The sequence below is a fragment of the Convolutriloba macropyga genome, chromosome 7, assembly GCF_964194025.1.
Source record: "Convolutriloba macropyga chromosome 7, txConMacr16.3, whole genome shotgun sequence".
In the NCBI taxonomy this organism is placed as follows: Eukaryota; Metazoa; Xenacoelomorpha; order Acoela; family Convolutidae; genus Convolutriloba; species Convolutriloba macropyga.
The window spans coordinates 31,225,402-31,242,538 of NC_134474.1; the positions used below are offsets into that span (position 1 = coordinate 31,225,402).

Genomic DNA, 17,137 nt, shown 5'->3' on the forward strand with positions numbered 1-17,137 from the left:
GCTCTAACGGTCTCGGAGAGTTGATATATTAAAATTTGTTGAATTCAGAAGTTCACAACGTGGTAAGAGAATCTATTAACCCAAATGGGCCTTGATGTTTATTTGTTCAGTTCTAATTTTCTTCAATTGATTTTGTTGGTATTTGAAGATTGGTACTGCAGAAACGATTGCTGATCACTTTGTGAATGAAAGACACACGCGAGAAAAAATCTGGAGGTTTGCTCTCAAAATTTTTGATTGTAAAACTAAAAACTGTAATTTATTATTTATGGAGTAAGGAAGAAAACAAATTTTACGCAAACATTCAAATTCATCAAACCCTGCTTCTAGAGCTGTTGTTCAGACTTTTTGGCTGAGGTTTAGTGCTGATTTTGAGTTTACCATCTGTTTTTTCTGTCAAAACCAGCCGAAACCGAATGGTTATCTTGCAAGATCTTGCAAGATTCTTGCAAAACCTTGCAAGACGATGCATCGTCTTGCAAGATTTTCTGGCAAGATCTTGCAGGATAACCATTCGTTTTGCAAGAATCTTGTAAGATAAGCATTCGTCTTGCAAGAATCTTGCAAGATAACCATTTACAAATTGTCCAAATTTTGCAAGATAGCTATTTAGCTTGCAAAAATCTTGCAAAATAACTGTTCTTGACGCAAAAAAAAATCGTACAACCTATGTTCCTAATCTTTTGGCAAAAAAACGCCCTATATACCTAGCCTTGAATAAGAAATTTTGAACGGTTGCAAATTGAATGTACACATATTTTAGGCACGGACAAAATAAAGCACAGAATGAAGGAAAAGCATCAGCAAAATATTAAAATAAAGCATCAGAAAGAGTCTTTCCCATCTTCGTTTTCCAAAATTTCCTTCATTTTTTTATTTCTTGATTTTTTTCATGATATTCTGATTTCTTGATTTTTCAGGGTTTTTGGCGAAGAAGATTCCTTGGTGAAGAGGGTTTGTTGGCCAAGAAGGTGCTATAACATAAATAATTTTCATACAAATAAAATGTCTCGCACACACCACACACACACCCCACAAACACAAATCCCACACACACATAACACACACAGACACACCACACACGCACAAACCACACACACATATATTCACAAACACTCACACACACATACACACCACACACACACCACACACACACACCACACACACCCACGCATATATTCACAAACACACACACACACCACAAACACACACCACACAAACACATACCACATACAGGTATCTTGCAGATTTCTTAACCATTCGTCTTGCAAGATCATGCAAGATAACCATTTGTTAAAGATTCTTGCAAGACCTTGCTAAATAACCATCCGGTCTCGACTGGAGAAGCTAACCCAATTTAAATTTTTTACGGAAATTCTTCGATTGAAATTTTAAAAGTATTTCATCCATGTAATTTTTTAATTTTAACAATTGGTAAGAAGTTGAAATTCGTGATTTCTCAATTTTTGAGTTTTCATTAATTTGAAATTCTCTTCCAAGCTGTAAAAAAAAATGATTTTTGGTATTCTGTTGGGATATATTTTAGCTCGCAGTTTTTAATTGTTAAAAAAGGAGTTGACAAAGCTATTGATATAAAATATAAGCCGAAGACGATTTTTGAGTCTGTTCAATAACGGTGTTTGAGTTTACTTTTTCAAAAACAACGCCGTATCAAATTTTTGTTAGTAGGTTTTGTGTACAATTTTGTTATCTGGTGCATAAAACGTATACAAAATGCAAAACAATTCAAACTAAAAATTGCAAATAAATTCTTGCGAGAGTTAAATTAGAAAAGATCCGAAGCCAGTATATAATGTATACTGTTCATCAAAAAAGTATTTGTTTTTTAAGTTTTGTTTCAGTATCACGCCAATTGAGTCTCGTAATTTTTGAAGAGCATTTCGCTCAGTGCACCGAAATTTCATCCAGAGCACTTTCTTGATTTTTATTACCGTTTTTCGCCGTTTTTAGTAATGGATAACTTTCTCTCAATGCTGAACAAGCTCTGCCGAGCGCTAGAAATTACAATTTCAAAACTGATGCATAAAATTTATCTTGAGGGCTTTTGAGGAAACACACAATTTCTTTTCTTCTAACTTCTCGGCCTCAGTTATAATTATAACGAATAAGCATAAACAGACTAAAATTATAAATAATCTTTCGATAGATTACAAAATATTGTGTTTGCTTGTCTTTTAAGAACCAAGAGCATCTTTTCATTCATATTTTGCTCAGAAAATCAAACACGCTTAACTTCTTTTAAGCTGAGATCAGATGATATTTTCTACAACAACTTTCAGTAACTCTTCATACCTTTCAAGTGCAATGCCTCGAAAATTGAATTTTAGGCAATGAAGTTTCAAACTTCCCATTTCATCAACATTTTGTCGCCTATCAGAAGTATTGGGTTGAAAAAATTATTATAGCCAAATTGATATTGAAAAAGAGTAAAATACTGAGAGCATTTTATTTATTATTTATGAGGCAAGAAAAAAATCTCTTCGATCAACTCGGGTTTTTTAAATAAGTTTTCGCAAAAAATGTTTCCCGGTATTAATCAGAGAGTTTCTGTTCTGATTCTGATATTGCGCTGTTTTATCTGTTATTTTTATGCATAATTTTTTCTAGTGCCATTGGATTACAGAACGTTTTCCTTCAAGAGAATATTTTCGTTTTCATTTTTTTCCTTCATAAATTTTATTAACCGAATTTTTGCCTATGGTTTTAGTTATCAGGCATAGTGATGAATCTGATTGACATTTATTAAACTCGACTTGGTTTTCATTAAAACACCTGTTTTGTCATAATATGTTCATTGTTTATTTGTTTGTTCATTGTTTGTACAGACCAACCAACGTAGGTCTCTCAGCCGCCACCTCACATTGTTCGACCTCCTCTCGCGGGGGCGGGAGAAGACAACGCATCCGATACCTATTTGAGCTGGAGTCCTGCTGCCCCATGGACAAGGCGGAGTGTGATATGCGAAAGAAGATATTCTTCTCCCTCCTCAAACAGCATGTGAACAACATTGCACTGGGCACTGCCATGGCTACTATTGGCATGCTACTCACAATAGCTAGGTCAGATATTGCCTCCTTAATTTGTATTTTGGATCTCATTACTGACACCAAGCCGGGTCTAAAAAATCAACCCCAATGGAACCATTCCTCTGTCAAAACTGATCAAAATTAAACTACCGGAGAAAAAGTGCGCCTTTGAAATAAACGAGCATTTCACTGAAACTCTCAAAAAAGTAAAACACTGAAGATTTTATAACACTGTTTCTAATTTGCGATTCTGAAATTGTCATTGAAAAATATAACACTGAGTTATTTCACAGTCTGTATCGACGCTTCTAAATAATTGATCTTATCCTGGTAGCTTTTTTAGTAGTAGTAGGCCAAAGTAGAAATTTTTCTGTATTATTCTTTGAACATTTTCAATCCTCAATGTATTATGTATTTCAATCCTCTTTGGACAATGCTTTTAGTGTTCTATTATAATTTTTTTAATCTATGCGAGTTTTGTTGTATAAAACGAGATGCTCTGTTATCCCCCTCCCCACTACAACGAATTAGAATTTGAATTCATTTGGATGGGTATTTCATATTTTGTTCGAAATATCATATTTTATTTGAAAGTTACGCTTTTTTGAACAATTTACCCATAAATATTTTTCTAAACAACTGTTGGGCATAACTTTCAGTACATTTTCCAAAACGAATTTGCGAAAAAAATGGTATTCCACAAGCTGCCTTCAGAAGTCTCTCAAACTGAAGCATTTTTTAAGTTTCCGTTTTAAAAAATCATTACTGATCAGTACAGACAGAAAATGGGGTATAATTGATCGACTTCTGCAAGTGGATTCCACGCGCAACCTTAACACAGTCGTACTCTGGAATACACATAAGTACGCTAAGTTAGCATGGATTGGAATATTTTGGTTGAATTAAGTTTTCCGCAAACGCATTTTGTGGAACACACTCACGGATTAGTCGTAAGTGTTTTTTCCAATTTAAGTGATCAGATTTTAAGTTTTGCCGAAGTCAGAAATAATTTCACTTGATTATATATATTAACCTCAAATATGAGAGAGAGGATATTTGTGCATTCAATCATCGGTTGAACTTGTAAGTGTATTCCACACAGTATTGCTCTGAATAAATAACTTTAGAAACAGGAAGAACATTAGAGTTAAAGAATTTTGAGTCGCGTTTACATGCTATTTGAAATACACTGACTGAATTCTGTAAATGTATGCCACATTGTATCGTCAGTATTTCCCACAAAACCGCTCTAAAAGCGTTCTGTGGAAAACGCTGTCGGATTAAGTTTATGTAGTTAAATTTTCGGTAAGTGAAATCTACAGCTCTAGAATAAGCGAAAATTTGAATTAAATTAAGGGGTCTGTACTAACCAGTAATAAAAACATCTGCTTTCAATTGAGTTCGAAACTTTGCATGAATCCTGCAAGTTTTCATTCAACTCTTTCGTTACTAGGGTAAACAGTAAAAACATTTTTTTTGTTTGAGCCGCTCAGTAGCTGTTGATTTGATCAATCGCAGTTGATTTTCACGCATGATGGAAGAATCGGTGCTACGACCGATCCATCTTGTTTTATTGATATAATTTCTCATGATTTTGTAGATGAATTTGAAAATGACAGAAGTAACAGAATTGCAGGTTGTTTTTGAAAGCTAGTTTACTCCAAAAATTTGGAAGTCACGAGTTGGATTCGAAACTGTTGAATTAAAAACATCAAAGTATAACATGTAAATTTAGAGCTGACAATGATTTTTCTTTGTACAATTTTGTCAGAACATTTGGAAATTTTTATCTGACAACTGGCTGAAAAGTTTCTTCGTAAAAATGCAATAGTAAATACTATACTGTTTTGGAGGTAAATGAGAAAATCTAACGCTATTGACGTACAAGACAGATGTTTTGATTATATATATAAGTTCGTATCTTCCATAGTTTTGGTTTCGTGCATCAAACTAAGCTGATCAGATATCGAATATGAACTTCGCAAAATTACCGGTTACACTTATTTCTGGAATAGTCTGCTTCAATGCCATTTGACAATACTCGGAGGCGTGAATATCAAAACTTCTTAGCAAAACGCTCATTAAACAATAAATTTAAAACCACAAAATTGACAACATAAATAGCATTCTGAGCAACAATTTTACATAAAAAGTATCTGGACTCATATGGAACGACCGTTCGAGGTCAATTTAGCCTGAAAATAGATTCTTCTGTGGAAACACTTTTGCTTGATAGTTTGCTGATCGACAGCGTAAATTTGATTATCATTGACCATTCAACATCGTTTCCCGCCAAAATTTTTAAAGTGTAGATATCGACTAGAATTGCTGTACTAGGATCTCGTATCCTGGTCTGACAATATGGAAGCAATTGTGATTTTGAATTGTTGCTGTTTTTGATGTATGCATATACTTGTGTGTAGTATCTTCTGTCTGAAGTCAGTGTCGTGGGAGAGTGAGTGGTGTCTGTCGAGGTCGAGGGCAGAGGTCATAGCCAGGGGCACCTATTACGTCACTTCCTCCTCTTCCGCCTCTTCTTCATCATCTGCTTCGCCTGGAGGCACATCATCCAATGCAGTCTCATCACTCGCAATTGTACACTTCCTATTCTACCTCAGGTGTGTTCACTTTGTAACGATCTCTGCTCTATGAGTAAAAAGAACACTATAATAGGAAGTTCTTTTTAATTGTTTTACCGCAAAATTTTCTGAAATAATCATTGCATGAATAGTAATTGCTAGGAGCACAAATACCTCAATTCAGCTTTAAAGAGGTTTTTTATTAAATTTTCCATGCATTCTCCGCTAAATTTAAAAGCTTTCTTAAGATTTAATAAATAAAAGTTAACCGACTTACTCAATTGAGCAGCACTCATTATCAACCAATCCTAGAAAATTATTGAAACAATCCAAATGACACATAAAAAAATCCATTTTGCACGTAGAGTATGAGTCATCGGAAGCTACTTTTTAAAAAGTTTTTTCATAGAATTAATGCCAGCTAGATTATGAAAGGAATCTATCATCTGGATCTTTTCTGAAAATTGGGTCACAGAACTGGCTCAGCTCTTTGTGGTCAAGGAACAAAAGGATTCAGAATGTTCCATTTCATCAAACAACTGCTTCAACAGTTACAGCAGAGTAACTGCTTCAACAAATTCTGAATAAAGCAATTGCAAAATTGGATGAATTACTAGATGACTAGCTTCGGCAGGGCACTGAGTGAATATTTAGAATTTTTTCAATTAAAAACTTAACTGAGCGGAGCTAAATTTGTAAAAAAAGAATCGTATGGCAGCTCGGATCATAAATTAAAACAAAATTTGGCATCTGTTCAAAATCTTCCATGTTTTTTGGTGGTAAATCGAATTAATTCCGATGAAAAAACAACTCTGGGAAGTTCAATTATTTGGAAAATAAAAATTATTTCTAGCCGTCTTCTTTTTTTCGTCTTTTGCAGCGTTTTATTGTAAATTCGCAAGCTTACACTTTAACTGAATACACAAAAACACGCCAGAAGAAAGCAAGTGCGCATACCATGACTTTCGACAGTATTTGGGTCCATCCGGGACAAGAATTAACAAATTTAACAGACATGGATGATAATTTTTGGCAAAAAAAAACAATTCACATTAAAGTTCTTAATTAATTTTTTGGTTTAACTAAATTTTTTTTTAACAAAAAAATTAGTTTTTTTACACTCATGGCAGATTTTAGCTGCAGCATAGTGCTTCTCTTAGATCTGTTTTTCCCAAGTTTGCTTTCTCTCTGTTTCAAAGTCTCTGGGTTTTTGGTCAATATTTACATGCCAAATGGGCAAATGCAGACTATTTTATCTGGTTTCAGTCCATATTACGTCTCCCTAGCGATCGCATTACCAACAACTTTACGTAAGGGTAGTTTTGTCTGCATCTCAGTGCTGAGTGCAGGCCACATCTGATCATAGAACACGATAAAGTCGTCAAATCTGTAAAACTCAGCAAAAACTCCTCGTAGACGCTGATTGAGTTTACACCCTTGTGAATATCGACAAGACAAAGAAAATAAAAAAGCAAAAATTTGCGTATTGTTATATTTGAAAATTGAGTTTTAGAGATCTTAAATCTTTTTCATGGTTTTATTATCGGATCCGATGATGCGCGCTCCTGGTGAACATGCTGTACACAAAGTTGGGATTTCCAATCCAAATGTTGGTTTTAAGAGCATAAGAGGATCTATTTTTTGTAACTACCGCTATAACTAAGTTTTGGATCCAAAGCCATCATCAATTTACGAACAGGCGCTCTATTGAAGATATCATCCAGGAAACAGACGACAATAACTTAGACAATACGAGATAATAGGTTATTCCCACTAGTCTCAGGGAGCGAGCTTTTGTTGCTAATTCCTAAATAAAAAACGCTCAAAAACGGTCTTCTCCTAAAAATAACGGTCAGAAGATTTCTCAGTTTTAAAAAACGATCAAAAAAAGTCGAAAAAACGATCAAAAACTATCAAGCCGGTCAAAAAAACATAATGGCTTTGACCGTTTTCCCATAACAATACCGATCAAAAACGATCATTTCTTATGTTTTTTGGACTAAATTTCAACTGGGGATAGCCTTCCATCCGTAATTACATGGCATCAATAAATCGAGACAAGGGCTGAGAACAACCGTAGGGTAATAACTCAAAAAACGTATCCAAAGAACTAGACAGACTGTATCAAAGTTCTTCAGCTGGGCGTATTTATTGAGATCATTGAAGTAGCTGTCTGCTATGGTTGCAAATTCTATTTGATACAAGCTAAATGCTAAAAAGTTCAACTACAGCTCATCCAATTGCTTTTTGCACTGCCTGAAATTTAAACTCCAAAACGGGGCCGTCTGTTTTTATCGGAGGTTGTTTTGTGCATCATAACAAATGCCGAAATTGACTAAAATTTGATCCGTTTAAGTAACTACGGCATTGAAGTAATTGTCGACACCGGTGGATCTGTGTAAGTGAAATTATCCGCCATCCAAACGAAGAAACAGGAGCTCTGTCAACTACAGATGGGAAAGATAGTGAATTTCGCAGGATAATTGTTTTGATTTTTTTAAGATACTTTTTTTAAAGATACTGCTTGTTTTTACCTAAATATATATTGAGACTTTTCAAAATTAAACATTCAGTCTATTTGTTAAATCTTTATCTGCCGCATTTCGTAAAATTTCCCCAAAATCTGAGATTAACTGAAGCTATATTTTGTTCTGTGTATTTTTCTCCCACCGTTTTTCTCTAAATTGTAGCTCCCACTGTTTGCTTCACATTCTCTTTGCTTTTTGGTTTTTCAAGAATAGTCAACAAGGAGGCTCGGTAATTTGCGTTCGCACATATTCCAAACCCGCTCATCTATATTTTTGACTTAATGGTAAAGAGATCAAAAACGTTACTATGACGTTCAACAAACCATTAAATGAATAAAAACAGTATACTTTAGAGGGCCGATGAGACCGGCCATTATTGTGACTAACACAAAAGACAGCGATAAAAACCAAAAATTTACAGATATTACATACAACCAAAACTCGTTGTCCGTTCTTTTAAAACAACTAATTACCCAACAAAATGGCAGAAAAAACCTATACTAAAAAAAGTGAACCTGTACTTCATTAGGAAAAAAATATGGTGCTTTTCTTCAATGCGACTTAATAACAAATCGACAAGAAAAGAGCAAAAGGGCTGAAATCAAAAAAAAGTTGCCATTTGTTGAAAAAAATTGTCAAACTTATTAGAAACATTATGTATCAACTGAAATCATTGACAGATTCATTTATACCATCAAAAAGTGACTGAAACCTTCCTTTATTCAGGATATGTTACACTACTGCAAAAAGAACGACAGAAACATGCCAAAACAAAAAACTCGGACTTTTCACGAAAACGGTGTCCCTGCCAATTAAACATAAAACTGTTCAATAAGAAAATTCAAATTTTCGATAGCATTTTTCCAAATGGCAACAGAACTAACCATTTTTGTGATGCTGTGAAAGGAAAACAGAAATCTCAAAAATAAACAGGAAAACAGCCGGAAAAAACAAAAATTTTTAATAAAATCGTTGCATCAAGAACAAAGACCATTCGAGGCAAATGAAACAGTAATGATGAGCAAATTGTAGTTCACTGTCAATTGATGCAACTTTTTTAGAGAAAAAAATTACAATTTAACAGAAATAAGACTGGCAAAACTCGAAAATCCATTATTTTTGTCAAGAAAAACAAATGTTTTCAAAATTCAAAACAAACATTAGCTTTCAACTTAAAGAATAAACAATTTGTCTTGCAACTTCATAGAAATTTAATTGCGCCCATTTTTTGAGACTAAATCTTAAGACTATAGAATAACAATAAATTCAAGCACAACTAAAAAATTTCACAAACAATTTTACGGAACCACAATGTTGAAACCAATAAATTTATTAACCACGCAAATTTTGAATGTTCACTTTGAACTCCACTGAACAACATAAAGTTTTTTAGTAAAAAAAACTAAATCAAAATGAAAACAAAAGAACAACAAACGTTGAAAAGTATCAAAAACTAAAAAAAAACGCATCTGAAGCAAAAATACTAATTCCTATAGCAACCAGTCAAACAGAGAATTATTGAACAATTCAACAAAAAAATAACGAGATTTCTCAATATTGAGGCCAAGTTACGAATATGATACGAAATCGTAAAATACAAAAAATTACAAAAACCAGAGCAAAAAGGTAAAATTTGCCGAAAACTTTTAAGTTTTTTTTAAAAATAGTTTGAAAGTAGTAAAAGCCATTAACTGTTTACTAATATTAGTGATTAAGTTCATTTTTTTTATCTTTTGGAATTTTGTTTCTCATTTATGGCAGACGACAACATAAGTTAACATCAAACACAGGGCAAACTAAAAAACTTAATTTCTGCAAGAGAACGCAGTTGCAGCCCATAAAACTCTGAGTTAAGAAAGCATTATATATGTTCATTTCTTTGCAATTTCTGTTCAAATATATTGCATTTTTCAGTAATGCGACAGTTAATAAATGAAGAAAAAAGAAAACCAATTGAGCAATTATGCCCCAAAAAATTGCAAATTTTGGATAAAAACTCGTAGTGCCAAAACAAAGAAGCCGTTATTTAAAGCGAACCGCCACAAAAATTAGTTTGTCTTATATGAAGGAATATTTGTATTTCCTGAAAAAAAGCTAAAAGTTGACGGAAATTTTCTTAAAACAATTATACTCAATGTCATAAGAGACATTTGATAACAACCGAATGCATTGTATAGGTTCAATTAAAACCTCTCGAAGCAACCACTTGGATTTTCGATAAGTGAGAATTAGCAATCAGACTGCAAACAGAATGACTAGTGAAGGCAAGACACAAGCATTCACTTAAAGTTTTCTAAAACTCTTCGTCAAAACCATAAAAACCATTAATTTTTTTCTCTGAAAACAGTTTATAAATGCATTCGGCCTCATTTTCATGTAAACGGGACCTGTCAATAATTGAGCATTGAAATGAAATTTTTGACAGTATATAACATTAAGAAAAAAGAATCATAATATTTTTAAAAAAAGCAGCGTCCAAATAAAAGTTAATATTTCGTAAGAATCCATGATGAGATCAAACCTATCTCTGATTTTACCGCCCACCCAAAAATCTAACGAATGGTAATAAAATTTTTGTGAAATAGATCACTTGTTAGTTTAGTTTTCTCATAAAGAAAAAAACAATCATGCTTTTTGTATAATTTTTGAGTTAAATTTGTAAAAACTTAATTCTAGGAGACTTTTATAGGGCACCTTTTTTCAACTAGCGCTCATTTGGAGATTACGGATTCTGTGTCAGCGGTTTCTAGGTCTCTACATCTGGCAAATTTCAACAAAGTGGACCAAAAAGCATATTTCGAATTGAAAATTTCGATTTTTGAAAACTGTATCAAAAATTTTAGCCAGAAAAACTTCAACCAAACAATTCAGCAACACTCTTCTGTCTTTAACGAAAACAATGACACTCTATGATTAAGAAATTCAAAATTGAAGCAAATCTTAGCGAAATATAGGGAAAATGTGAATAAAAACTGTCGAATATTCACAAAACTTTTATTCTCTATAAGTCCTTGTAAAAAACGAAAATTGAAAAAAAAATTTATTCCATATTCTATGATGTACGTATTTTCTAGTGATACCACTCACAACTTTCTACGTTGAAGATTAAAAAACCCATTTGAGTATACATTTCCTCCCTTCCCACTAAAGTGGGTGTCGGAACAATAATTGTGTTGGGACCGCACTCGATAATAACATTTCTGCTATTGGGACAACGTAACGTAACTTTTTGCAAGCGGTGTCACTTAACACAAAAGACCTGTCAGCTGGGTAACACTTTGTTGTCAGCTGGGTAACACATTGTTGTCAGCTTGGTAATACATGGCCAAAATGGTATTAAAACGCAGGCCTAAATCTATTCACTTTCATTCAAAACTTGAGCAATCTTCAAAAAAGTTCCCGACTAAGCCAGACCGACTGTCCAATAATTTGTAAAACAGAAAACGCAAAACTAAAATTGGGTTCATCATCTTGTTTTATGGCTCATATTTATAGGCAATACGTTCTGAAGCTTAAAATCGTTAAACTATTTCCGCATTATTTTTGTCAATTAAAACGTATCTTATTGGTTTCATTTTTTTCATTTTTTTTCAAATAGCTTCTCTGTTATCAAGGACGAACAAATTTTATTGTTTATTAGATTGGTACGCCATCCCTTTGTTAATTGCCATGAAAAATTTTGCAGGCTTCACTTGCAATACATAAAACAACGCAAGGGATCAACAGAACGCCAAAGCCTGAACTATAATAGCGCTTTGTTAAAACAAAAAGCTTATCCTAAAAAAACGTATATTATAAACACTCACACTAATCCAAAACTTAGTGAAAATCTTGTTCCAGTAGTGTTTTTTTCAGTCAGACTTTACCTCCAGTTGATGCTGTTTTTGATGTGTCTTCCTTTTAAATTGTTGTTGTCGACTTTTGCAGACAGGTAGCTCGCCATTGACGAAGACTAGATTTGGGAATTCAAAAGAACACATTTTTTCGAAAAAAATTTAATCGTTTTCAATTCTCAAAATTAAGCCACCACACAAGCAAAATAAAAGTTTCAGAGAAAAAACCGTGCGAGCAGTCCCAGTCAAATGAAACTTGATAGCCTTGATAAGAAACATACTTAATCTTGGAAAATCTTTTCATATATTTATTCATAACAAATATCGATAATAGCAAGTCAGTAGGTTAAATAACTGTAATTAGCGAGTGCAGGGGACAAAAGAGTTCAAAATAGTTTTGTCTAAGAAATAATTAACATAATCGACTGATTTCAAAGTAATAAATCTGCAGTTCTACTGAATGATTTTAATTCGTGTTTTGTCAATGAAATGGATGTGCCTTGTGACCGTTTTTTGCTCATTTTATATCAGAAAACATTTAAACATTTATTAGTTAATTTTATACCGAAATGCGTCGTTCATCCACTTCACGTTCAGATCTTTACAGACTTTAACATATCACAAATTTTTTAATGCTTTTGCTGCAATCAATAATAAAAATGGATTGAAGTCAATTGAAAACCGTTGTTTCTGGGTTTGAAACGTATTCTTGTTGATATATGACGAACAGAAACGGATTCGAGAATCCGAGGACAAAAACGTTTGTTTAAATGCAAAAAGTCTTGAAAAGAGCAACTTAAAAATATAATGTCCAGAAAAGAGCAATCACAACACTTTGATTACGTTTTACGCCTCTCAAATTCATTGAAATTTTGTTGCCATGCTTACCATGATCTTGGCAAGTTTCGTCAAAAGATTTTCTTGTTACAGCTTGATAAGATCATGGCTAGATCTTATCAAGATGTACCAAGAATTTTTGTCCTATCAAGATCTTGGAAAGATAATCCATGTTTTCTCAAGACTGTCAAGATCTTGCATGTCTTGTCAAGGTGTATCAAGTTTCATTTCACGGGGCTGGAAAACATTTCTAAATATTATTAGAAAAAAAATGAAGCTTACTGATTTTGATGTTAACCTAAAAGCCGAAATTTAAGATTTACTTTACGTTTTCAATAGCTAACCCAATCAAATCATTCAATTTCTTTTTTTGTTGTTGTTTGTTCTTTAAAACAGCAAAATCATTAATACTCAGACAGTTTTCTAGTCAATCAATCTGACATTTGAGAGCATTTTTCACCACTCTGGCTATGAAGCCATTGTTATCCGGTAATGAATTCATAAGTTAAAACTTTTTACACTTCCTGTGTGATCACTGACCTCTGTAGTGGGATCCAACGACAGAATCATCAGACATAATGGCCGTCCTCCATTTAGGGTTTCTTTAATGTCAAAAATGTCGAGAACAAAAAATGTAACGAGAGAAACTTAGGCTTTTTGTCAGTTATTTTAAGCGATTAATTATTTAAAAAGTAAAATTTGTATGGTTTTATGTTGTCGTTTTTGAAAGTTACGTCTATGGTAGACCCACGTGTTTGCGTGTTTGCATTGTGCACTGCCAGAGTATTTTTGTAGGCAACTGTATTCTTCTCATCTCAAAAAAGCATTGAGCATCTTATTAGATAGAAATTTTAGAAAATTTTCCACGTTCTTGTGAAAAAAGTTGAAAGGATTTATTGTTCAAGGTTTAACTTTTGTTTAACATTTTAACGCTTAACATTAACGAAAGGTAAAGCAATTACTTGAAATCAAATTCTGTTTTTTCATTCGTGTATTTTATTGTTTTTTCATGAAACTTCATATCATTTTCAATTTCCTAAGAAAAAAGACATGAATGTCATTAAAAAAATCATGTCGTTAGCGAACAGTTCCCCGGAAATTGATTTTGAGAACAATGGATAGATTGTTAATGAAAAACGTGGCCTGAAATTTCGTTTAACAAAAACGTTTAAAAAACTTTATAAAAAGTTGTGTCTGGTTTCTAGGTGGAACTTAAAGTGTTCAAGTACAATTTAACAATTGTTTCAACAAATCCAGTCGGGTATTTAGTACTACTGTCTTTTTCTGCTGTGATGATCTTCACGCTATTTCTGCTGTTTGACAATTTCGCCATCAGATTTCAAAGATTCTTCTTTCCCTTTGCTTTTTTTTCATATGATAAGAATAAAACTGATGTCCTTGTCCTTTCTGGCAGTGTCTGGCTAAGCAGCTCTAAAAAATCCAACCACTGGATGATTTTTTTTTCAAAAACCGTCTCTGCTCTCTCTCTCTATCTATCTATCTATCTATCTATCTATCTATCTATCTATCTATCTATCTATCTATCTATCTATCTATCTATCTATCTATCTATCTGGTAAAAAATTGATCAAAGATTGCAGATGGAGGGGGTTCGAGCATCATGTAGGAACCCACATTACATAGGGTCTCGACTGCCAAATTTCGATGATGTCAATAGAGCAGCCAATGTATGCTGGTAGTTTTTGACAGTGCATTGGAATTGGACAGTAAACTCTAGATCATTTTATGATATGAGAAAAAATATAAAGATTACTAACAAGTTGGGGAAAAAGTTTAGTCTTAAAGGTTTTTTGAAATAGATACCATATAGTCTATTTGATTTATCTCGTGTTTTCAAAAACTGACCATCGTTGTGTTTTATTATAGGTATCCCGGACCCCTTCTAGCCGGCATGGGCCTATTCTTCAACATAATGGTCATCCTATACCTCCTGTGGCAAACAGACATCAAACTAAAGCAGACTTATGTCCGCAAATCAGGCCTGGATGTGTACGAAAGAGGCATTATCAAGTGGAAACGGGAACACAAGGAACTCTGGAAATCACAGTCCAGTAGTACCCCAGATCAACGCAATGATATCAACAAATGCACAAATACCCAAAACACACCTATAGATGGTCATAAAAAACGTGATCAAAAATGCACCAAAGTTTGCAAGGAAAGTTGCAAGAATTGCAAGGAAGATAAAAGTGGCAGGACCTCAAGCAATATCAAAGAAACTTTCGTAATTGATGACAACAACAGAAACATTTCATCATCTAAAGCTAACTTTGAGTTTTTGGCTGCATCTGCAGCTAGAAGGAAGCTGAAATCATCAGATATTGATTTAGAAGACGATTTAACTGCTGAAGCCACTTGCTAAATTTCTATATATCCGTTTAATTTTTACAAACTATCATTCAATTTCCCTTCAATTGTCCAAAATATTTGTATTAGATTTTGTACACAGCTTAGAATTTTAAGCTTTTGATACCAGCTCATTTATATAATATATGGTAACTAGAAAAGTTACATTGAAAAAATACTTTTAGCATGAGTTGAAAATTGTAATGAAGCAGTTGACCTAGAACTTTTAAAAAGATTATTCCCAATTGCTTAAGCCATATATAATACACCGACGTTACCTAGTTACGATAGTTTTTCCACTTAATATTAGTAACCACTTACGTCTCTTCAAAGATTCTTTTTGACACGCTAGTCTTGTTGCAAAAGTTAGTACTTCTTTTATATTATGGGCTAACTCAAAAAGAATTAACTTTTATTACAAAAACAAATTCACCTAATATCGCATTATCACCATTACAAAAAGTCAACTCGTACGTCAAAATAATGTCCAATTCTGGTATGCTAGAATAAGTCACACATGATTCTGATATTTATGTTACCACTAACCAGGTTTAAATTCTCCTGGACTGAATGTCAAGTCTTAATAAGCACTGAAAAAGTCTTATTGCAAGTCTTGAATAAGTACTGAGCTCGACCATGTCACTTTTTAGACTTGGCAAGTCTCAGGATGTGTATTTGACTGGGGAAATACAGATCAAGACTTGAAACTCGTTCTGGGCTAGCAAAAAATGGAGGCGTAAAAGGCAGCGACAAATATTTGCTTTGATTACACTCCAGTCTACTTACATGGGATTGAAACGTATGAGGAATTTAAAGCATTTCTGAGTTACTCCAAAATTTTCCAAACTTTTTGACCGTCCTCTACTTAATCAAGTCAAAGAATTTATAAAGAGGGTAAAAAAATTCAATAATCATCAGTTTGGATTTTAAAAACAAACCATGTTTCAAATTTGGTTGATGATTTACCTATATATTCAAATCGGAAAAAAAAGTGCTGTATTGTGTATTCTGGCTATAGCATACCACAAATATATCATATGCACAATTTGAAAAAGAAAACTAAATTCTTATGGAGTTTCTAGTTTTGCTGTAAGGAAAAAAATCAATAATGCCATTTCTAAATGGAAAATAACCAATCATACTCATTATGGAACAGTCCTGGAAAATGTCCAGAAAAATGAGTTTAGGTGAAATTCTACGATAAAACACAGAACGACGCCAGAAACTTGTGAAATATCATTGAATTAACATAATTTAAAAAAAAACTTCTGAAACAAAAAATATAGACATTATAACCTAAAATTCAAAGTTATCTGTGCGAGACAATAACATGAAGAAGTCCAGTAATTTGTTCCGACCCCACTTGTGGGGGTATGAACTATATACTCAAATGGGTTTTTTTTGTTCAGTCAATTTTGGACGATCGATATATTCATCGCAGGGAAATGTGATTGGTATCATTAAAAAAATCGTCCAGTGTAGAATTCGAAATAAAAAAGTTTTTTTTAGATTTCATATTTTCCGAGGAGTTATCGTCAATCATACTCATTATGGAACAGTCCTGGAAAATGTCCAGAAAAATGAGTTTAGGTGAAATTCTGCGATAAAACACAGAACGACGCCAGAAACTTGTGAAATATCATTGAATTAACATAATTTAAAAAAAAACTTCTGAAACAAAAAAATATAGACATTATAACCTAAAATTCAAAGTTATCTGTGCGAGACAATAACATGAAGAAGTTCAGTTATTTGTTCCGACCCCACTTGTGGGGGTATGAACTATATACTCAAATGGGTTTTTTTTGTTCAATCAATTTTGGCCGATCGATATATTCATCGTAGAGAAATGTGATTGTATCATTAAAAAAATCGTCCAGTGTAGAATCCCAAATAAAAAAGTTTTTTTAGATTTCATATTTTCTGAGGAGTTATCGAGGTTTAAA

General features: G+C 33.2%; 1 protein-coding gene across 4 annotated transcripts in view; it reads left to right on the forward strand.

Moving 5' to 3' along the window:
* Nucleotides 1-15,314, forward strand: part of LOC142342205 (uncharacterized) — a 117,008-nt gene extending 101,694 nt beyond the window's left edge. For all 4 annotated transcript variants that reach the window (XM_075393448.1, XM_075393449.1, XM_075393447.1 and 1 more), the window contains 3 exons: nt 2,847-3,080; nt 5,471-5,665; nt 14,712-15,314. In XM_075393448.1, coding sequence (XP_075249563.1) covers nt 2,847-3,080; nt 5,471-5,665; nt 14,712-15,207 — 925 coding nt within the window. In that variant the 3' untranslated portion in view covers nt 15,208-15,314. The remainder of the gene's footprint in view (nt 1-2,846; nt 3,081-5,470; nt 5,666-14,711) is intronic.
* Nucleotides 15,315-17,137: the final 1,823 nt, after the last annotated feature.